The 23,111-nt window shown below is 42.9% G+C and overlaps 1 protein-coding gene across 1 annotated transcript in view; it reads right to left on the minus strand.

Moving 5' to 3' along the window:
* Positions 1-18,754: 18,754 nt before the first annotated feature.
* Positions 18,755-23,111, minus strand: part of LOC139165521 (lymphocyte antigen 6E-like) — a 33,796-nt gene continuing 29,439 nt past the window's right edge. Inside the window, exons 2-3 of the mRNA XM_070748699.1 lie at positions 20,859-20,978; positions 18,755-18,963 (exon numbers count right to left, since the gene is read on the minus strand). Of these exons, the coding sequence (XP_070604800.1) occupies positions 18,755-18,963; positions 20,859-20,978 (329 nt within the window). The remainder of the gene's footprint in view (positions 18,964-20,858; positions 20,979-23,111) is intronic.

Here is a 23,111-nt window from a genome sequence, read left to right on the forward strand (position 1 = left end):
CACATTTACGTTGGTATTTTCTATATTATTACCTGAATCTTGACCATTGCTAGTTTCGCTCTTATCACCCAAATCATAAATAATAAATACAAAATTAATTGTTAAACAACAATTTTATTTTATATATCTAATATATAAAAAGAAGTAACAAGGAATAACAAGATTGCTGACAATTTTTCCTCCAATCTTTTTTTTTTTTTTAAACTACCGGTAACCCTCTCATTATATTTTGGTGTCTTGCCCTGTCAGTATGGGTGGGTTTGGCCTTAGTCATTCTTGGGTTGGGTTGTTTACTGATGACTCTTTGGCAGTTTCTTGATTGAGCTATTGTTTTACTTAATTGCTGCTCTGAGGTTAACCTTGGAGTTAAATCTAGGCTGATCTGGGTGCTGGTGGAGTCTGTTTGTTCTCTTTGCAGATGCTTGATTGGCCTCTTTTGCATAGTCTCGAAATGTCCTTTTCTATGTGCCTGTTGATGGCTGATATTTATTTATTTATTTATCTATCTATCTATCTATCTATCTATCTATCTATCTATCTATCATCTATCTATCATCTATCTATCTATTATCTATCTATTTATCTATCTATCTATCTATCTATCATCTATCTATCTATCTAATCTGTCTATCATCTATCTATCTATCATCTATCTATTTATCTATCTATCATCTATCTATCTATCATCTATCTATCTATCTATCATCTATCTATCTCATCTATCTATCTATCTATCATCTATCTATCTATCTATCTATCTATCTATCATCTATCAATCTACCTATCTATCTATCTATCAATCTACCTACCTACCTATCTATCTATCTATCTATCTATCTATCTATCTATCTATCTATCATCTATCTATCTATCTATCTATCTATCTCATCTATCTATCTATCTATCATCTATCAATCTACCTATCTACCTATCTATCTATCTATCTATCTGTCATCTATCTATCTATCTATCTATCTATCTATCTATCTATCTATCAATCTACCTACCTACCTATCTATCTATCTATCTATCTATCATCTATCTATCTATCTATCTATCTATCTATCATCTACCTACCTACCTACCTACCTACCTACCTATCTATCTATCTATCTATCTATCTATCTATCTATCTCATCTATCTATCTATCTATCATCTATCAATCTACCTATCTATCTATCTATCTATCTATCTATCATCTATCTATCTATCTATCTATCTATCTATCTATCTATCTATCTATCATCTACCTACCTACCTACCTACCTACCTATCTATCTATCTATCTATCTATCTATCTATCTCATCTATCTATCTATCTATCATCTATCAATCTACCTATCTATCTATCTATCTATCATCTATCTATCTATCTATCTATCATCTACCTACCTACCTACCTACCTACCTACCTACCTACCTATCTATCTATCTATCTATCTATCTATCTATCTATCATCTACCTACCTACCTACCTACCTACCTACCTACCTACCTATCTATCTATCTATCTATCTATCTATCTATCTCATCTATCTATCTATCTATCTATCATCTATCAATCTACCTATCTATCTATCTATCTATCATCTATCTATCATCTATCTATCATCTATCTATCTATCTATCTATCTATCTATCTATCTATCTATCATCTACCTACCTACCTACCTACCTATCTATCTATCTATCTATCTATCTCATCTATCTATCTATCTATCATCTATCAATCTACCTATCTATCTATCTATCTATCTATCTATCTATCTATCTATCATCTATCTATCATCTATCTATCTATCTATCTATCATCTACCTACCTACCTACCTACCTACCTACCTATCTATCTATCTATCTATCTATCTATCTATCTATCTCATCTATCTATCTATCTATCATCTATCAATCTACCTATCTATCTATCTATCTATCTATCTATCATCTATCTATCTATCTATCTATCTATCTATCTATCATCTACCTACCTACCTACCTACCTACCTATCTATCTATCTATCTATCTATTTATTAGATTTGTATGCCGCCCCTCTCCAGAGACTCGGAGCGACTTCAAGTTTCAAGTTTCAAGTTTTATTGGATTTATATGCTGCCCCTCTCCGAAAACTCGGGGCGGCTAACAACAATCATAAACAATGTTCAATAAAATCCAATACTAAAAGCAAATTTAAAACCCCTTAATATATAAAAACCAAACATACATACAAGCATACCATATATACAGTTGTGACGGCCTAGGGGGAGAAAAAGTCTCAATTTCCCCATGCCTGACGGCAGAGGTGGGTTTTAAGGAGTTTGCGAAAGGCAAGGAGGGTGGGGGCAATCCTAATCTCCGTGGGACCAAATCGGTCACTGGGATTCGTGCCGCAGAAGGCAGTCCCTGAGGTAATCTGGTCCGGTGCCATGAAGGGCTTTATAGGTCATAACCAACACTTTGCATTGTGACCAGAAACTGATTGGCAACCAATGCAGACTGCGGAGTGTTGGTGTTACATGGGCATAATTAGGGAAGCCCATGACTGCTCTCACAGCTGTATTCTGCACGATCTGAAGTTTCCGAACACTTTTCAAAGGTCGCCCCATGTAGAGAGCGTTACAGTAGTCGAACCTCGAGGTGATGAGGGCATGAGTGACTGTGAGCAGTGACTCCCGGTCCAAATAGTGTCGCAACTGATGCACCAGGCGAACCTGGGCGAACGCCCCCCTCGCCACAGCTGAAAGGTGTTTCTCTAATGTGAGCTGTGGATCGAGGAGGACGGCCAAGTTGCGAACCCTCTCTGAGGGGGTCAATGATTCTCCCCCCAGGGTGATGGACGGATAGATGGAATTGTCCTTGGGAGGCAAGACCCACAGCCACTCCGTCTTGTCTGGATTGAGTTTGAGTTTGTTGACACCCATCCAGGCCCCAACAGCCTCCAGGCACCGGCACAACAATACATAGTAAAAAAATCAAATGGTTAAAAAAGAACAATTTAAAACCCTTATTATAAAAAACAGTCATGCATCCCAAACAAACCATACATAAAATGGAACGGCCCGGGGGAATCAATTTCCCAATGCCTGACGGCAGAGGTGAGTTTTTAGGAGTTTGCGAAAGGCAAGGAGGGTGGGGGCAGTTCTGATCTCCAGAGGGAGTTTGCTCCAGAGGGTCGGGGCCGCCACAGAGAAGGCTTTTCCCCTGGGCCCCGCCAGACAACATTGTTTCATCGACGGGACCTCGAGATGGCCAACTCTGTGGGACCTAATCGGTCGCTGGGATATGTCAGACTGCCAGGCTGCACTCTGGAATTCCCTGCCATTTTTGGACTTGGCCCAGTCTCAGATTGTCACAGTGGTCTATGTAACTAAAGGTCTAGACAGTGATGCGGAACCTTTTTTTCCTCGGGTGCTGAAAAAGCATGCACGTGTCCACACCCATAATTCAATGCATAGGGAGGGCAAAAACACCTTTCCTTGCCCCCTGGAGCCTCTCTGAAGTCCAGAAATGTTCTGTTTCCCAAATTCTGGTGGGCCCAGTTGTTGTGGTTAGCTCTGGCCCAGCTCCTGCCCCAAGGACTGTGGATGTGGGGGAGACATCCACATGCTGCAGGCCTGTTTTGTCCCCGGTGGAATCTGATGATGAAGGCTCCTCTGACCAAGAAGACATGAGTGACAGGGAGGAGGAGAGTGTGGCAGACAGCTCAGAAGGAGATCAATTATCTCTCTCCTCCTTGGATTCGGAACAAGAGTTAATGATACAGCCACGCATGCGGAGAGCGATGCATAGGCAACAACTGAGAGATTATTATCAAAGAAAATGAGGCCACCTGTGGTTGGGTGGGGCTGTGGTGATTTGTGAGGCTGCTATAGAGAGCAGCCTGTGGGTTTGGCCATTGTGGAGGATTATCTGATCGTTGTGTTTCGTGACTGCTTTACTGACTTTGACCTTTTGTGTGCTGATTTTTCCCGGCTTTGAAACTAAACCAGAGCAAAGTGTGTTTCACTTTGTGAAAGAAGAAGGATTGTGAATTGCCTCACAGCTGCAAGCTAAATATCACAGAACTGATAAGGGACTTGTACAAATTACCAGGTTGTTTGGAGACGAGTGCTCTTTGCTATCCCAAAAGAGGGCTTGGTTTAAGTGAATTTTCATTATAAAGAACATTGTTTTGAATTTTCAAACATGTGCGTGTATGAAATTGTATCTGTGCAATTTTGGGAGGATTCTACCAGAGAGCCCGACAGAACACCAGTAGACTTGTCTTTTGCCCTCCCCAGGGTCCAAAGTCTTCCCTGGAGCGGAGGGAGGGTAAATATGCCCTCCCCCATCCTTTCGGAGGCTCTCTGGAAGCCAAAAACGCCCTCTCAGAGCCTCTGTGCCAGTCAAAAATCAGCTAGCCGGCACACACATGCACGCTGGAGCTAAGCTGGAGCAACCACTCATGTGCCAGCATATATGGCTGTGCGTGCCACCTGTGGCACCTGTGCCATATGTTCGCCATCACTGATCTCAAAGCTGCATTTTGGTAATATAATTAAGCAGCGAAGCAACCTAGAACTAAGGAGATGTTTCCTAAAGGTGTGCACAATTGACCATCAGTGCCTCAGTGATGGCTTCCACTTACCTGCACACTGGTGCACTGCATTTCATTTCATTTCATTTCATTTATTAGATTTGTATGCTGCCCCTGTCCATAGCCTCGGGGCAGCTCACAGCAATATTAAATAAAACAATGTACAATAACAAATCTAATATTTAAAATATCTTAAAAACCCTTATTATAAAGGAAGACATACACACAAACATACCATGCATAAATTATGTAAACCAGGGGGAGATGTCTCAATTCCCCCATGCCTGACGGCAGAGGTGGGTTTTAAGGAGTTTGCGAAAGGCAAGGAGGGTGGGGGCAATCCTAATCTCCGTGGGACCTAATCGGTCACTGGGATTCGTGCGGCAGAAGGCAGTCCCGGAGATATTCTGGTCCGATGCCATGAAGGGCTTTATAGGTCATAACCAACACTTTGAATTATGACCGGAAATTGATCGGCAACCAATGCAGACTGCGGAGTGATGGTGAAACATGGGCATACCTAGGTAAGCCCATGACTGCTCTCGCAGCTGCATTCTGCACGATCTGAAGTTTCCGAACACTTTTCAAAGGTAGCCCCATGTAGAGAGCATTACAGTAGTCGAGCCTCGAGGTGATGAGGGCATGAGTGACTGTGAGCAGTGACTCCTGGTCCAGATAGGGCCGCAACTGGTGCACCAGGCGAACCTGGGCAAACACCTTCCTTGCCACAGCCGAAAGATGGTTCTCTAATGTAAGCTGTGTATCTAGGAGGACACCCAAGTTGCGGACCCTCTCTGAGGGGGGTCAATAATCCCCCCCAGGGTAATGGATGAACAGATGGATTTATCCCTGGGAGGCAAAACCCACAGCCACTCCGTCTTATCAGGGTTGAGTTTGAATCTGTTGACACCCATCCAGACCCCAACACCCTCTAGGCACCGGCACATCACTTCCACTGCTTCGTTGACTGGACATGGGGTGGAGATGTACAGCTGGGTATCATCTGCGTACTGATGTTACCTCACCCCATGCCCTTGGATGATCTCGCCCAGTGGTTTCATGTAGATATTAAATAGAAGGGGGGAGAGGACCGACCCCTGAGGCACCCCACAAGGGAGAAGCCTAGAGGTCGACCTCTGACCCCCCCACTAACACCGACTGCCTGCCTCAACCAACATAGAAGCGGCACATGGACATCCGTTTCGTTAACCACTGATACACTTGGCATCCATGAATCTGTCTAATCCTGCCTTGAAGCTCTCCAGGCTGACAGTTGTCACAACCTCTTCTGGAAGGGAATTCCATCAACCAATGACCCTCTGGGTAAAGAAATATTTCCCTTGATTTGTCCTCGCTTTCTTACCTCTGAGCTTTAGGGAGGGCCCCCTCGTCCTAGGATTGTGTGATAATGAAAATAATTTTTCTCTATCCACCTTTTCTATCCCATGCAGGATTTTATACACTTTGATCAAGTCACCTCTTAAACTCCATCTTTCAAGGCTGAAGAGACCAAGGTGTTGCAACCTGGTTTCATAAGGGAGGTGCTCCATTTCCTTGATCCATCCCTTATTCCTTGTCTGACCTTCAGGTGCTTTGGAGAATAGGTTGACTCCTTCTTCTTTGTGGCAACCCCTGAGATATTGGAAGGCTGCTATCATGTCTCCCCTGGTCCTTCTCTTTGCTAAATTAGCCATGCCCAGTTCCTGCAACAGTTCATCACATGTTTTAGCTTCCAGTCCCCTAATCATCCTGGTTGCTCTTCTCTGCACTTTTTCTAGAGTCTTTTTGTCTTTTTAATAGTGTGGTGACCACAACGGGAGGCAGTATTCTAGGTGTGGTCTTACCAGCGGTAAAATCTACGTACCTTCCCTATCAGTTCGAAAGTGTGCTTTTTATAAAACTTCTGCACATGTGCAAAATGCTTTGTCCGAATGAGTGGGCAGAGCCTCTGGTGATCACCTCTACCGGTATGCCCAAACTGGGCAGCATTTCATCCCTGGATCTTACTAAGGCTTTACAGAGTGTTATTAGTACCTCACATGATCTTGATTGTACCCCTGTTTTAATGCAACTTAGGATTGCATTGGCTTTGTGGGTTGAACTCACACTGCTAGCTCCTATTTAGCAATAGCATTTAGACTTACAGGGGTGGACAAAAAATGGAAACACTTGACTTTTTGGCATCCTGCTTGAACATGTTCAAATCAATCAAAACTTGAAATATTTTAACTTTTTAAAAATTCTGTTATTTGATATGTTTTTTTTAAACTACTTTTTTTCTTATAGAAATTTAAGGAAATTGGTTACACCTTCTAGAAATGGCAACCTCTCAGACTTTCAAAGAAGCCAAATTGTTGGTGCTCGAATGGCAGGCGCTAGTGTAACCGAAAGTGCCCGGATGTTTGGTGTTTCCAGAGGTCATGTCTCAAAAGTAATGACAACTTTTGAAAGAGCAGGGAAAATGTCCTCAGCCAAGCACAGGTCTGGTCAAAAGTCGAAGTGGTCTGAGAGAGACCGTTGGACTCTAAAGCGAATGGTTAGAGCGGATCGCAAGACCGCAGCTCCTAAAATCACTGCAGAGCTCAATAGACACTTACAGAACCCAGTTTCTACAAAAACTGTTCGAAGGGAGCTTCACAAATCTGGATTCCACGGAAGAGCTGCAAGGTGTTTCCATTATTTTGTCCACCCCTTATATATACTGCTTCACAGTGCTTTTAAAAGCTCTCTCTAAGTGGTTTAAAGAATCAGCCTCTTGTCCCCAACAATCTAGGTCCTTATTTTACCCACCTCGGAAGGATGGAAGGCTGAGTCAACCTTGAGCTAGTGGTGAGAATTGAACTGTTGAACTACAGCTAGCAGTTAGCTGAAGGAGCCTGCTGTGTTGCATTCTAACCATGGCTCTTTTACTGGTTGTCCACTAAGACTCTAAGATCCCTCTCACAGTTTATTTATTTATTATTTATTTATTCAATTTTTTTATGTCGCCCTTCTCCTTAGACTCAGAGCGGCTTACACCATGTTAGCAATAGCACTTTTTTAAACAGAGCCAGCCTATTGCCCCCCCAATCCGGGTTCCTTATAATTTATGTTTGGTATGTATGTGTTGTCTGGTTTTAATATGATAGGGTTTTAGTTATTTCTTTTAATATTAGATTTGTGCCACTATAATATTGTTTTTACCATTGTTGTGAGCCACCCCGAGTCTTTGGAGAGGGGTGGCATACAAATATAAATTATTATTATTATTATTATTATTATTATTATTATTATTATTATTATTATTATTATTCTTCCTCATTTTACTCACCTCGGAAGGATGGAAGGCTGAATCAACCTTGAGCCAGTGATGAGATTTGAACCGCTGACCTGCAGATTTAGGCACTTCCTGCAGTTAAGCCTGGTTTCCCCCAGTTTATATGTTTGCTTGGACTGGAAAACTTCCAGTGTTGCTTTCAACTCTGTTATTTTATGTTTTTTAACTTCTGCGTTTCAGTTGAGCAGCTAATTGTGAATTGTCTCTGGCTGACGTTAGTGAATTGCATTCGTTTTCAGATTCTCCTCTGAGATCGACAGCCAGCACAGCGGCATTGAAGCCTTTGCCGTTTTTTTATAAAAAGGCCAGTCTCACTTCTGCCTGGGAATGAGGTCATCTCCAGTTCCCTTTAACAGCAACCCACACAGAATCTTTCATCACAAAATAAAAAGCCGCCTTGTGGCCAACTCAACAATCTTCTGGAGATTCCACAGTGGCGCCCATGGCATTTCCTTGGTAGTGACCCTCAAAAAGAGTCTGCCTGCCATTTCTGGGATTTTTATTTTTATTTATTGATTGATTTTATTGATTGATTGATTGATTTTGTCCATTGCACAATGAGAGTTATATTGGGTATACATATAGTAAATACAGTGAACCCTCGATCATCGCGAGGGTTCCGTTCCAGGACCCCAAGCGATGATCGATTTTTCGCGAAGTAGCGGTGCGGAAGTAAAAACACCATCTGCGCATGTGCAGATGGTGTTTTTACTTCCACCGCCGCCCGCCCTTCGCCCGCCCACCCCGTTGCTCGCGCCTGGGGTTTCCTGGGGAGCGAAGCCGGGGGTTCTCCAAGCGCGCGCGCGTTGCTGGGGCCGCTCCCCAGCTGGGGAGCGGATCTGGGGTTTCCCCAAGCGCGCGCGCGTTGCTGGGGCCGCTCCCCAGCTGGGGAGCGAAGCCGGGGGTTCTCCAAGCGCGCGCGCGTTGCTGGGGCCGCTCCCCAGCTGGGGAGCGGATCTGGGGTTTCCCCAAGCGCGCGCGCGTTGCTGGGGCCGCTTCCCAGCTGGGGAGCGGCCCCAGCAACGCGCGCGCGCTTGGAGAAACCCCGGCTCCGCTCCCCAGCTGGGGAGCGGCCCCAGCAACGCGCGCGCACTTGGGGAAACCCCAGATCCGCTCAGCTGGGAAGCGGAGCTAGGCTGCCCCAAGCTCGCGCGCGCCGCCCGCCCGCCCACGCTGTTGCCGGCTCTGCTTCCCAGCTGGGAAGCGGAGCTAGGCTGCCCCAAGCTCGCGCGCGCCGCCCGCCCGCCCACGCTGTTGCCGGCTCCGCTTCCCAGCTGGGAAGCGGAGCTAGGCTGCCCCAAGCTCGCGCGCGCTGCCCGCCCGCCCACGCTGTTGCCGGCTCCGCTTCCCAGCTGGGAAGCGGAGCTAGGGTGCCCTAAGCTCGCGCTCCAGCCCACCGCCGCTGGGGTCTTACCGGGGCAAGAGGGGGAAGACCCAGGGAAGCCTCTGCCCGGCGGGGAAACTCCACCATCTACGCATGCGTGGAAGGGCACGCATGCGCAGATGGTGGAGTTTACTTCCGGGTTGAAAACTAGAGAAATAGCCCTTTCGCGATCCTTGAGGACGCGAAACTCGAGGGTTCACTGTATATAATGAAGGTTGTAGAGGATATATTCATAGTAAAATACAGTGATACCTTGTCTTACAAACTTAATTGGTTCCGGGACGAGGTTCTTAAGGTGAAAAGTTTGTAAGATGAAACAATGTTTCCCATAGGAATCAATGGAAAAGCGATTAATGCGTGCAAGCCCAAAATTCACCCCTTTTGCCAGCCGAAGCGCCCGTTTTTGCGCTGCTCGGATTACCCTGAGGCTCCCCTCCATGGGAAACTCCACCTCCGGACTTCTGTGTTTTTGCTATGCTGCAGGGGAATCCCAACATCTCCTAGCATTGCAAAAATGAGCGCTTTGGTGGCAATGGAAGTCCGGAGGTGGGGTTTCCCAGCGAAGGGAGCATCCATAAAATCGCAGCAGCGCAAAAACACTGAAGTCCTCAAAACCACACCTCCAGACCTCTGTTTTGGCGATGCTGGGATTTCACTGAAGCTCCCCTCATTGGGAAACCCCCTCCGGACTTCCGTTGCCAGCGAAGCACCCGTTTTTGCTGGGATTCTCCTGCAGCATCACAAAAACACAGGTCCTGCTGGTAATGCAGCAGTGTTAAAAACAGGTGCTTCGCTGGCAACGGAAGTCCGGAGGCGGGTCATCCCAACGGCGACGGTGGGTTTGTAAGGTGAAAATAGTTTGTAAGAAGAAGCAAAAAAATCTTAAACCCCGGGTTTGTATCTCGAAAAGTTTGTATGATGAGGCATTTGTAAGATGAGGTATCACTGTATATCTAAGAAAGAATAGAAGAAACAGGAATAAAAGATATCACTGAAAGAATAGAATAAATATAGGAAAGAAGAATGGTATAGGAGATATAGGAGAGCAATAGGACAGGGGACGGAAGGCACTCTAGTGCACTTGTACTCACCCCTTACTGACCTCGTAGGAATCTGGAGAGGTCAACCGTGGATAATCTAAGGATAAAGTGTTGGGGGTTTGGGGATGACACTATGGAGTCCGGTAATGAGTTCCACGCTTCGACAACTCGGTTACTGAAGTCGTATTTTTTAATAGGAAAGTTAACACAAGAACAAGGGGGCACAATCTAAAGTTAGTTGGGGGAAAGATCAGAAGTAACCTGAGAAAATATTATTTTACTGAAAGAGTAGTAGATGCTCGGAACAAACTCCCAGCAGACGTGGGTGGTAAATCCACAGTAACTGAATTTAAATATGCCTGGGATAAACATATATCCATTGTAAGATAAAATACAGGAAATAGTATAAGGGCAGACTAGATGGACCAGGAGGTCTTTTTCTGCCGTCAATCTTCTATGTTTCTATGTTCTGATGTTAGGGAATTTCTCCTCAATTCTAGTTTGAATCTCTCTTTAATGATCTTCCATCACATTATTTCTTGTCCTGTCCTCAGGGTCTTTGTAGAATAGGTAGACACCTAGAAGTCCACTAGTTGGCTAGGAGACAGGGAGTTCTAAGCATAAAACCAGCTCGGTAATCTTGGGCAAATCACTGTTTCTCAATCCTAGAAATGAAGTAACAGCAAACTACGTTTGAAAAATCTCGCCAAGAGAACTGCAGGGATTTCTGCAGGCAGCCTTCAAGAATGGGACTGGATTGAACAGAGGAAGGTTGCTTTAATGGTGTAGAGTCTCCTGCTTGAGCAGGGGGTTGGACTAGATGATCTTCAAGTCCCTCCCAACTCTTGTTAATCATCTGCTGCCATCTGCTGGGGGGATTTCATTACTGGTTTTTATAAGCCACGTTTTGTTGATTCATTGTTGACTAAACCAGAGTCCTGTGTATGTGCAAAGATCGTAACTTGGCCGTTGAGCTAGGTTATGTTTTAACCCTTAATGTATATTTATTTGTGAGGTCAATAGCAGGCTGTACGAATTGAAAAATAGTGATTTGTTTAACCAGGATTGGAATACTGTGTGATACTAGTCCATGTCAAACTATGTTGAAAAATGGTTAGATGGATAGCTAGATGATATGTAGGTAGGTAAGTAGATAGGGTGGTGGTGGGTGGGTGGATGGATGGATGGACAGATAATGGATGGATGATATAGAATATGGCATCCAGTTTTGGTCGCCAGGATGCAAAAAGGATGTTGAGACTCTAGAAAAAGTGCAGAGAAGAGCAACAAAGATGATTAGGGGACTGGAGGCTAAAACATATGAAGAACGGTTGCAGGAAGTGAGCATGGCTAGTTTGATGAAAAGAAGGACCAGGGGAGACACGATAGCAGTCTTGCAATATCTCAGGGGTTGCCACAAAGAAGAAGGAGTCAAGCTATTCTCCAAAGCACCTGAGAGTAGAACAAGAAGCAATGGGTGGAAACTAATCAAGGAGAGAAGCAACTTAGAACTTAGGAGAAATTTCCTGACAATTACAACAATTAATCTATGGAACAGTTTTTCCTCCAGAATTTGTGAATGTTCCAACACTGGAAGTTTTTAAGAAGAGGTTGGACAGCCATCTATCTGAAGTGGCATATGATCTCCCACCAGAGCAACAGGCTGGACTATCAAAACTTCAAGGTCCCTTTCAGGTCTATTCTGGTTATTAAGCAAAAATACTCTGAAGATCAAAGAATATAGATGGTCCTTGATTTACATCCATTCATTTAGTGACCACTTAAAGTTAGAACAACACTGTATTCTATTCTTTTCTATTCTATTCTATTCTACTCCATTCCATTCCATTCTATTCTACCCTACCCTGTCCAGTTTCATTCTATTCCATATTCCAAATTCTAGGGCCATAGGTATACTGTAAATGTTGACCTATGGCCATAAAGTTGATTACGTGATGTACACCGAGTCTCTTTGTTTGACCTGTGAGTGTTGCAATTATATTTCAACTCACATTATCTTAGTTGAGTTTTGTGTGTTTGCTTGTTTGGGTTCACAGTTTGAAATAGGTGTTTCATTCATTCTTACGCTTGGTTTAATAAAAAAATGCAGAGGCTGTTAATCCAGTGTTTCTCAAATAGTGGGGTGGGTCCCCCTGGGGGGAGGCGGAGGGGTGTTTGGGGGGGGGGCCAAGATCCTGGGGAATGTGCTGCAGGGAGGAGGGGGTTTTGCACCGAACAATAGCACACCGCACAGAGCAGGAGATATGAAGTGCAGATAACAAACCCTTAAGATATTTAACAGGGTTGAAAAGAAAGGAGGAGAGAGACGGAGATAATGAGACAAACTTAAGTCTTCTGAAAACTAAGAGGAGGAAATATGATGAAGCAAGGAGTATATAGCACTTGGCTTCACTGTGACTATTTATTTATTTAATTTATTTATTTATTTATTAGATTTGTATGCCACCCCTCTCCATAGACTCGGGGCGGCTAACAACAATAATAAAACAACATATAACAAATCTAATATTTAAAATAACTAAAAACCCTTATTAAAAGCCAAACATACACACAAATATACCATGCATAGATTGAATAGGCCTGGGGGGAAGGAATATCTCAATTCCCCCATGCCTGATGACAGAGGTGGGTTTTAAGGAGCTTACGAAAGGCAAGGAGGGTGGGGGCAATTCTGATCTCTGGGGGGAGCTGATTCCAGAGGGTCGGGGCCGCCACAGAGAAGGCTCTTCCCCTGGGTCTCGCCAGATGACATTGTTTAGTCCAGTGTTTCCCAACCGGTCAGGTGTGCCGCGAAGCTCCTAGGGAAGCTGCAGCTGGGCGGGGCGCTGACGGTGCCAGTGCCTCTGACCTGGAGCTCCCACTCGCAGTTGTCCCCCGGCTACTGCCCAATGCCGCTGTTTTTGGCGCTCTCCTGCTGGGCCCCAAAGAAGAAAGGCAGGAAAAAGGAGAGCTTCATTCTTCGCGCCGCGGCATCGGGCAGTAGCCAGAGGACAGCTGCGAGTGGGAGCTCCAGGTCGGAAGCACCGGCACCGGCCCGCCCAGCTGGAGCTTCCCTGACGTCGTCGGCAAGTGTCCTTTGGGGCCCGGCGGGAGGGCACTGGCGGTGGGAGCGGGAGGGTGCCGGCAGCAGCGGCCCCAGGCAGTCAAGGGGAGATGGCGGCGGCGAGAGGAAGTTCCAGGGTGGAGGCACCGACGGTGGCGGTTGGAGATGCTGCTGGAGACATACATGCTGGCGCTGTGGGGCTGGCACTGGCTCGCTGGCTGGGCCGGAGGTGCCAGCCCCATGCCCATGCCCAGTGCAGCGCCAGCATATACGGTGTCCAGCAGCACGTCCAGCTGCCGCCGTCAGGGCTCCTGCTCGCAGTCAGACACTCTGCCGCCACCCTTGGCTACTGCCTGATGCCGCTGTTGTCGGCATCAAAAAAGATTGGGAAACACTGGTTTAGTCGACGGGCCCCGGATAAAGCCAACTCTGAAGAGTCCAGAGACAAGAGGCTTAAACAAGACAGTTCCTTTATTCAGCTCTTTAAGACAATTGACAATCAGCGGGAACGTGTCTGGCTTTAAACAGAGAGCAGCCACTCTTTTATACTTTTGCGGCTCCCGCCAAAAGAGAACTGTCAGCATCTGAGCCAATCAGGCGCGACTTCTATTTTTTACACATTCTGCATAGAGATTGCGTTTACATGGAACCAACTATTTACATAGGATTCAACAAACTCTGTGGGACCTAAATGGTCGCTGGGAATCGTGCGGCAGAAGGCGGTCCGGTAGATATGGTGGGAGATAAGGAAAGACCAGTATTCTTATTGTGTCTAAAGATGTTGGCAGCGGACAACATGAAGCCAAATAAATTAAGGCGCCCCTTAAAGACATTACACCCCAATCACACTGAAAAGGTGCTTGAGTTTTTTCAGAGAAAATGTGCTGAATATTGCAAACAATGGTCCCAGCAGAGATTTGGGTATGTGTGCAAAATGTTTACTTCTTCCAGGGGGGGCATAACAGAAAATAACCAAGAAACACTGGGTTAATCCATAAGTTTGTTGGAGGCTTGGTTTAGTTAACATGTGTTGCCTTAGGCCAGTGTTTTTCAACCAGTGTGCCGTGGCACACTAGTGTGCCGTGAGACATGGTCAGGTGTGCCGCGAAGCTCAGAGAGAGAAAGAAAACAAGAGAGAAAGAAAGAAAGAAAGAGAGAGAGAGAAAGAAAGCAAGAGAGAGAGAGAAAGAAAAAGAACGAGAGAGAGAGAAAGAAAGCAAGAGAGAGAGAAAGAGAACAAGAGAGAAAGAAAGCAAGAGAGAGAGAAAGAGAGAGAGAGAAAGAAAGAAAGAAAGAGAGAGAGAGAGAGAAAGAGAGGGAGGGAGGGAAGGGGGGAGAGAGAAAGACATAGAGGGAGGGAGGGAGGGAGAGAGAAAGAGAGCAAAAAAGAGGAAAGAAGTAAGAGAGAAAGAAAGAGGGATGGAGAGAGAGAGAAAAAAAGAGGAAGGGAGAGAAAGAGGGAGGGAGAGAGAAATAGAGCAAAAGGGAGGAAGAGAGAGAGAGATAATTTTTTTGTCCAAACTTTTTTTAGCCGCCCCCCCCCCCCTCAATGTGCCCCATGCTTTTGTAAATGTAAAAAATGTGCCGCGGCTCAAAAAAGGTTGAAAATCACTGCCTTAGGCAATATTTCGAACACAGTTATATACATTTATAAATTCTTCCCACAAGACTACATGTGTGATAATTTCATAGAAAGGCACAACTGCACATCTCTTCTTCAATGGCTTTCTGGGTAGGGAGAAACATAAAATATGCAAAGTTTTATTACCTACTTTTAAAACAGCTTTATTCATTTATATATAAAAATAATATTATTTAATTTATATTTGTGTTTGCCTTTTTATAATTGTATTTGTTTATTTGTTTCCCACCTTCATGAGCAGGTAAATAATAGGAAAAGTTATTGTGCAAAATGCTAAGCTTGGTTAATGTTAATCCAGGTTGAGCTTCTTGGAAGCTTAAGTAGCCAGCCATCTGGTTCATTTAAGATCCAATGCATTGCACAAACCCAGATAATTGCTTAGTTCAGCAAGTAGGTTAACACATTGTTTCTCAGCCTCCCCAACTTTAAGATGTGTGGAGGTCAACTCCCAGAATTCAGAGGTTTTTCAACTTCAATTCCCAGAATTCTGAGATGTTTCGACTTCACCTGCCATAATTCCAAAACGTATGGATTTAAACTCCCAGAATTATAAGGTGTTTGGACTTCAACTCCCACAATTCTAAGTTATGGGACTTCCAGAATTCTAAGTTGAGTGGACTTGGACTCCCAGAATTGTAAAAAGTTTGGACTTTGACTCCCAGAATTCTAAGTTGTGTGGACTTCACTTCCCAGAATTTTAAGTTATATGACTCCCAGAATTCTAAATTGTGTGGACTTCCCCTCCCAGAATTCTATGTTGTGTGGATTTCAACTTCCAGAATTCTAAATTGTGTGGACGTTGACTCCCAGAATTGTAAAAGGTTTGGACTTCAAAAAGATGTGTGGACTTCAACTTTCACAATGTGCCAGCCAGCTCCAATTCTTTGGACTTGAAGTGCACACATCTTAAATTTGCTGAGATTGAAAAACACTGTTGACCTATTGTTGTGGTTAGCTCTGGCCCAGCTCCTGCCCCAAGGACTGTGGGTGTGGGGGAGACATCCACATGCTGCAGGCCTGTTTTGCCCCCAGTGGAATCTGCTGATGAAGGCTCCTCTGACCAAGAAGACATGAGTGACAGGGAGGAGGAGACTGTGGCAGACAGCTCAGAAGGAGATCAATTATCTCGCTCCTCCTTGGATTCAGAACAAGAGTTAATGATACAGCCACGCATGCAGAGAGCGATGCATAAGCAGCAACAACTGAGAGATTATTATCAAAGAAAATGAGGCCACCTGTGGTTGGGTGGGGCTGTGGTATAAATAGCAGCCTGTGCTATAAATAGCAGCCTGTGGGTTTGGCCATTGTGGAGGATTATCTGATCGTTTCATGACTGACTTTGACCTTTTGTGTGCTGATTTTTCCCCGCTTTGAAACTAAACCAGAGCAAAGTGTGTTTCACTTTGTGAAAGAAGGACTGTGAATTACCTCACAGCTGCAAGCTAAGTATCACAGAACTGATAAGGGACTTGTACAAATTACCAGTTTGTTTGGAGACGAGTGCTCTTTGCTATACCAAAAGAGGGCTTGGTTTAAGTGAATTTTCATTATAAAGAACATTGTTTTGAATTTTCAAACGTGTGTGTGTCTGAAATTTGTACCCGTGAATTTCTGGGAGGATTCTACCAGTGAGCCCGACAGAACACCTATGCTATGAATTTGTAAGCAATATAAAATAGTTATCATACTAGTAAGAGAGAAACATTAGGTTGGGACAGAAGGCACTCTGGTGCACTTATGAACCCCCCTTACTGACCTCTTAGGAATTGAGAGAGGTCAACAGTGGATAATATAAGGGTAAAGTTTTGGGGGTTAGGTGATGATACTACAGAGTCTGGTAGTGAGTTGCATACATCAACGAGTCTGCGGAGAGGGGCGGCATACAAATCTAATAAATAAATAAATAAATAAATCAACTACTTGGTTATTAAAGTCGTATTTCCTGCAGTTGAGTTTAGAGCGGTTTACTTAAAGTTTGTATCCATTGTAGGCTCGTGTGTTGTTGTGATTGAAGCTGAAGTAGTCGTTGACAGGAAGGACATTGTAGCAGATGATCACAAATCACAAGGGAGGTTTAATTTCCTTTTTTAAAATTAACATTACTCAGTTTGGAAAGCATTATGAAAAATACACACTTTACAAAGGGTATAGGGAAAGAAAATGCAATCGACTGTTTGAATGGCATTGCTATTTTCTCAGTTTGGATTACTTTCCCCCTTCTGGATGGGGAAAATATCTGGACATTTTAGAAAATGAAGCTGATTTTAAAGGAGCTCACCAGATGTGAGCCAATGTTGAAAACACCTGAATTACTTCTAAACAATCTTGAAGTGGTGCCTAATGTCACAAAATGGTCAGAATCCAAGGAATTCTTAACAGAATGAGGAATGCGCTACAGAGCGAATGAAATTTGTATTGATTTCTTGCAAAAAATGGAACTGTTTTTGCCTTCTAATTACCCCACCTAGCATGACTGCAGGAGGAATTCTGGGAGTTGAAGTCCACTAGTTTTAAAGCTGTCAAGTTTGAAGACCCCTGATTAGGGGCTAGGGGTGCAAAGGTCTTCAAACATGGCAAGCTTAAGGCTTGTGGACTTCAACTCCCATTCCTGAGTTAGCATGATCGGAGGAGGAATTCTGGGAGTTGAAGTCCACAAGTCTTAAGGCTGTCAAGTTTGAAGTTTGTGAAAAGTGTACATCGTTGTAAAAAGTATACATGTTTGTAGGGGCAATTCTAATCTCTGGGGGGAGTTGATTCCAGAGGGTCGGGGCCACCACAGAGAAGGCTTTTCCCCTGGGCCCCGCCAAGTGACATTGTTTTGTTGACGGGACCCGGAGAAGGCCCACTCTGTGGGACCTAACCGGTCACTGGGATTCGTGCGGCAGAAGGCGGTCTCGTAGATACCCTGGTCCGGTGCCATGAAGGGCTTTATAGGTAATGACCAACGCTTTGAATTGTGACCGGAAACTGATCGGCAACCAATGCAGACTGCGGAGTGTTGGTGTTACATGGGCATTTTTGGGAAAGCCCATGATTGCTCTCGCTGTTTTAGGGCTCAGCATATTGCGCGAATCCAGGCAATTTATCCTACAAACCATGGATTGCATGAAACCAGGCATTCATTTCTACACATGAAATATATTCCTTGGGTGTTTGTTTATTGTATTTATATGCCGCCCGGCTCCCAAAGGACTCTGGGTGGCTAAGAGACAAAAACCATCTTATTCCAATGTTCCAAACAAGTTCAGAAAAAGCCCAGCTTATCAACCGTTGATCTTATCAAGATCCACATGTATAGTAAGAAAGATGGGATCATCACACACCCCAAGTGAATTTCCTTGTAAGCAGCCAGAAAGAAAGCTTGAAGTACCAAGGAGGGGTAAACCATCAACCATAAGGCTATTCACAGCGCTATAATAATGCATCTTGCTATCCACTGTCCATAACATTGGTCAACTCATGTGGCTTGGCATTAGCAAGGAGCAATTGCAAAGAAATTACAAAACGTCTGCAAAAATCATGATTGGGAAGGGAAGGAGAATCAGGCCCTTGAGCCAAGCAAAGATCCATGTAGATCGGACACAATTGTATCAAAGACTAGGCCGGACTATTATTTGAAAGAATTGAAGGTAGACCCAAGAAGCGAGAGGGAAATTCTATTTAACCTACAATTTTTTTCCAGGATAGGTTCGAGTCCTCCCTGGCAGATCTGTCATGAGCTCATGTAGTCTCTCATCACAGACTGGCTCCCACGATGTAGAAGACACTGGCTAAGGTGCCCACCAGCAGCAGTAAGGAGCTTGTCTTGACACTGACGGCACCACTTGTGTTGCAGAGGGACCTGCCACAGCATTTCATTGAGAAAGCCATCACGCCGATATCAAGCCCTAACTCGGAACAAGTGGCAGAACATCCTTTGCTGATCAGTTGCGTATGTCTTTCACCTGCAGGAGAGGAAGATCAAGCTTAAAATAATATTTTTTGAAGAATTACAAGGAAGGAGTGCAATGTTGGCATATTTGTTCAAAATTAAAATGAGATTCATTTTATTTTATTTAAGTTTTGGCAGCCTTTTATGGACACTTTAATGACACCTTAATGACATCTTCACATAATTGAAAAGTTGATGTTTCAGACTTTGTTTACAGATAAATGGGTTATGGAAAGAAGAGATATCTGTATAACATTAGGGGCTGATCAGTTTTAAAATGTGCTAAATAGTTCTGACAAAGATTGGAATGATAGGTAGGTAGGTGGGTGGGTGGATGGATGGATGGATGGATAGATAGATAGATAGATAGATAGATAGAATTTTCTTTCAACATCTTTCAGTGCAAATTGGGTGCTTTGGGGTGGAGCTCCATTTTTATTATTTATTTATTTATTACTTGGATTTGTATGCCGCCCCTCTCCGAAGACTCTGCGCTCCCCCCATCCGGGCAGTAGCCCCCCCCCCCTGGTTCCATTCCATATTTTCAATTCAATGCGATTCCTTTCCATTATTTTCTCTATTTCATTCCATTCCATGCTATATGCTACATGCCATATGCTATGGCCGCTCCAAGTCCTCGGAGAGGGGCGGCATACAAATCTAATAAATAATAATAAACAATAATAATAGTGTATGCTATATGCCATATACCATATGCCATATGCCATATGCTATAAGCCAGTGTTTCCCAACCTTTTTTGAGCCGCGGCACATTATTCACACTTACAAAATCCTGGGGAACACTGAGCGGGGGGGGGGGGGCAGCGGGGGGGGAGGGGCTAAAAATGTTTGGACAAAAAACCCCTCTCTTCCTCCCTTTCGCCCTATTTCTCCCATCTCTTTCTTTCCCTCTCTCTCCATCCCTCTTCCTTCCTTCCTCTCTCTTTTGCTTTCTCTCGCCCTCCTTCCCTCCTTCTCTCTTGCTTTCCTTCTCTCTTCCTCTTTCTCTCTTGCTTTCTCTCTAACCCTCCTTTTTCTCTTTCTTTCTCTCTCGTGCACCACGCTGGCAACATAGAGAGAAAGAGAGAGTGGAGAGAGAGTGGAGAGCGGCTTGCCGGTCCGCGGCCCCCTGGATCAGCGGCCCCGCATGGCCCCAGCACAAACTCCGCCGTTGCCTTCGCCTCCGCCAAAGAGGCAGCAGCCACATCCAACCCTTTGCCCTCCCAGGTGTCTATGGCGCTCAGCGCCCGGCCACGCACTGCCTCCGCCTCCCAGTATCCCGCCCGACTTCTACCTGCAGGAACGGGTGGTGGGGCGCCATGAAGGGCGGCACTTGGAGGCCACCACGGCACCGTTGTCATCACGGCGCAAAGCCACGCAGTCCCAGATCGCTCGCTTCTCCGGCCAGCAAGCCGGCTGCCTGGGAAAATGGGGTGCTTTTTAAACACGCGCTTTTCAAAGGCGGCGCTTTCCCGGGCAGCCGACTTTGCTGGCCGGAGAAGCGAGCGATTCCGGTCTGCGTGGCTTTTCGCCACTTCAAAAATTTCTGCGGGGGGGGGGGGGGTCCTAATGACTGTGCGGGCGCCGGCACACGCAGCTTAGAAACAACAGTGGCCAGCGCCCTCCCACCGAGCCCCAAAAGTTCACTTCCCATCACCGCCAAGGAAGCTCCAGCCAGGCCGGGCTCGCGGCACACCTGACCATGTCCCGCGGCACACTAGTGTGCCGCGGCACACTGGTTGGGAAACACTGCTATAAGCTATATGCTATATGCTATATGCTATATGCCATATGCCATATGTTATATGCTATATGCTATCCATCCCATCGCATCCTATTGTACTGGTAGAGAAGCATTTGCTTGTAATTCTAGAACGAAAAGCTCCCAGAAGTGTAAAACTCACTTACCAGAACCTCCACCAAAATATCTTGTTGTACAGTAGCGGTCAGTCTCAGCACAGGTCTTTAATTCAAGGCATTTGATGTTATTGTCCACTTTATCACATGAGAAGCACGTGAGCGCAGACTCTGTGAAGGGGCACCCAGAAAGAAGCAAACACACTTTGCATTAAAGTCACGTCATGAAATGGGCACAGATCCCAGCAATTTGGCAAAGATATAATAAAATAAATGAAATGAAATGAAATAAAATAAAATAAAATAATAAATAAAATAAAATAAAATACACAAAGCACAAAAATATATAAAATATAAAATAATATAAAATATAAAGTATAAAGTATAAAGTATAAAATATAAAATATAAAATATAAAATATAAAATATAAAATATAAAATATAAAATATAAAATAATATAAAATATAAAATAATATAAAATATAAAATATAAAAAATAAAATATAAAATAATATAAAATATAAAATATAAAATATAAAATATAAAATAATATAAAATATAAAATATAAAATAATATAAAATATAAAATAATATAAAATATAAAATATAAAGTATAAAATATAAAATAATAGAAAATATAAAATATAAAATAATATAAAATATATAAAATATAAAATATAAAGTATAAAATATAAAATATAAAATAATAGAAAATATAAAATATAAAATATAAAGTATAAAGTATAAAATATAAAATAATAGAAAATATAAAATAATATAAATTAATATAAAATATAAAATATAAAATATAAAGTATAAAATATAAAATATAAAATATAAAATATAAAATATAAAATATAAAATATAAAATATAAAATATAAAATATAAAATATAAAATATAAAATATAAAATATAAAATATAAAATATAAAATATAAAATATAAAATATAAAATATAGAATATAGAATATAGAATATAGAATATAGAATATAGAATATAAAATATAAAATATAAAATATAAAATATAAAATATAAAATATAAAATATAAAATATAAAATATAAAATATAAAATATAAAATATAAAATATAAAATATAAAATATAAAATATAAAATATAAAATATAAAATATAAAATATAAAATATAAAATATAAAATATAAAATATAAAATATAAAATATAAAATATAAAATATAAAATATAAAATATAAAATATAAAATATAAAATATAAAATATAAAATATAAAATATAAAATATAAAATATAAAATATAAAATATAATATAAAAAGTGCAGGTAGTTCTCGACTTATGATCAGAATCGGAATGACAATGGCGTAGCTAACATGGTTCTGTTAATAAATCAAGCTCTGGTTGAGAGAATTGGACTGGGACTTGGTTTGTTTCTCAGATGCTATTTAGAACACTGACACAAACATTCATTAAGCAAGGCACACCTTGTTCAGCAATTTTTCTTGCCACAACATTCCTGAAGTAAATCACAGCAGTCATTAAGTGAATAACTCGGCCATTAAATTCTCCACCAGCAACTTGACTTCTTGGGAGGTCAAAAAAGGGGAATTGTGTGACCCCTCCCAGGGATATTGCAATCATCCCCTTGTGTGACCCCTCCCAGGGATATTGCATTCAAGTGTCCGAATTTTCCTCACGTGGCCCTGGGGGTATTGCAAGGGTTGTTAAATGTGAGAAAGAAAAAGACCCTAAAACAACAAAGTAATGACCAAACCCCAACCTAGGTTTGTGAAAAACAAATCATGCTAGACTAATCTTATTGCATGCTTTGTCAAAGTAGACAAAAATTAGTGATGGAATGCTGCCGATTTAATTTACTGGACTTCAATAAGGCATTTGATAAAGTAAACCATAACCTATTACTAGATAAAGTAGAAAAATGTGGGTTAGACAGCAACACCACCAGATGGATTCAAAACTGGTAGTGTAGTGCTCAATGGAACTGCATCTACAAGGAGGGATGTGTGCAGTGAAGTACCCCAAGGCTCTGTTTTAGTCCCAGTACTAGTAGGAAACCTGCACAGCAATTTTAAGTCTGAGTTTGGGAATCCAATCCACAATGCATTGTTCTACCAAGTTCTCTCTTGTTCACTTGAGTTCACTTGAGAGAGGGGCAGCAAACTATTCTCCAAAGCACCTGAGGGCAGGACAAGAAGCAATGGGTGGAAGATGAACAAGGAAAGAAGCAACTTAGAAGAAAGGAGAAATTTCCTGGCAGTTAGAAGAATTGATCTCTGTAAGTGCTTGTCTCCAGAAGTTGTGAGTGCTCCAATA

This window comes from Erythrolamprus reginae, chromosome 3, assembly GCF_031021105.1.
Source record: "Erythrolamprus reginae isolate rEryReg1 chromosome 3, rEryReg1.hap1, whole genome shotgun sequence".
NCBI lineage: Eukaryota > Metazoa > Chordata > Lepidosauria > Squamata > Dipsadidae > Erythrolamprus > Erythrolamprus reginae.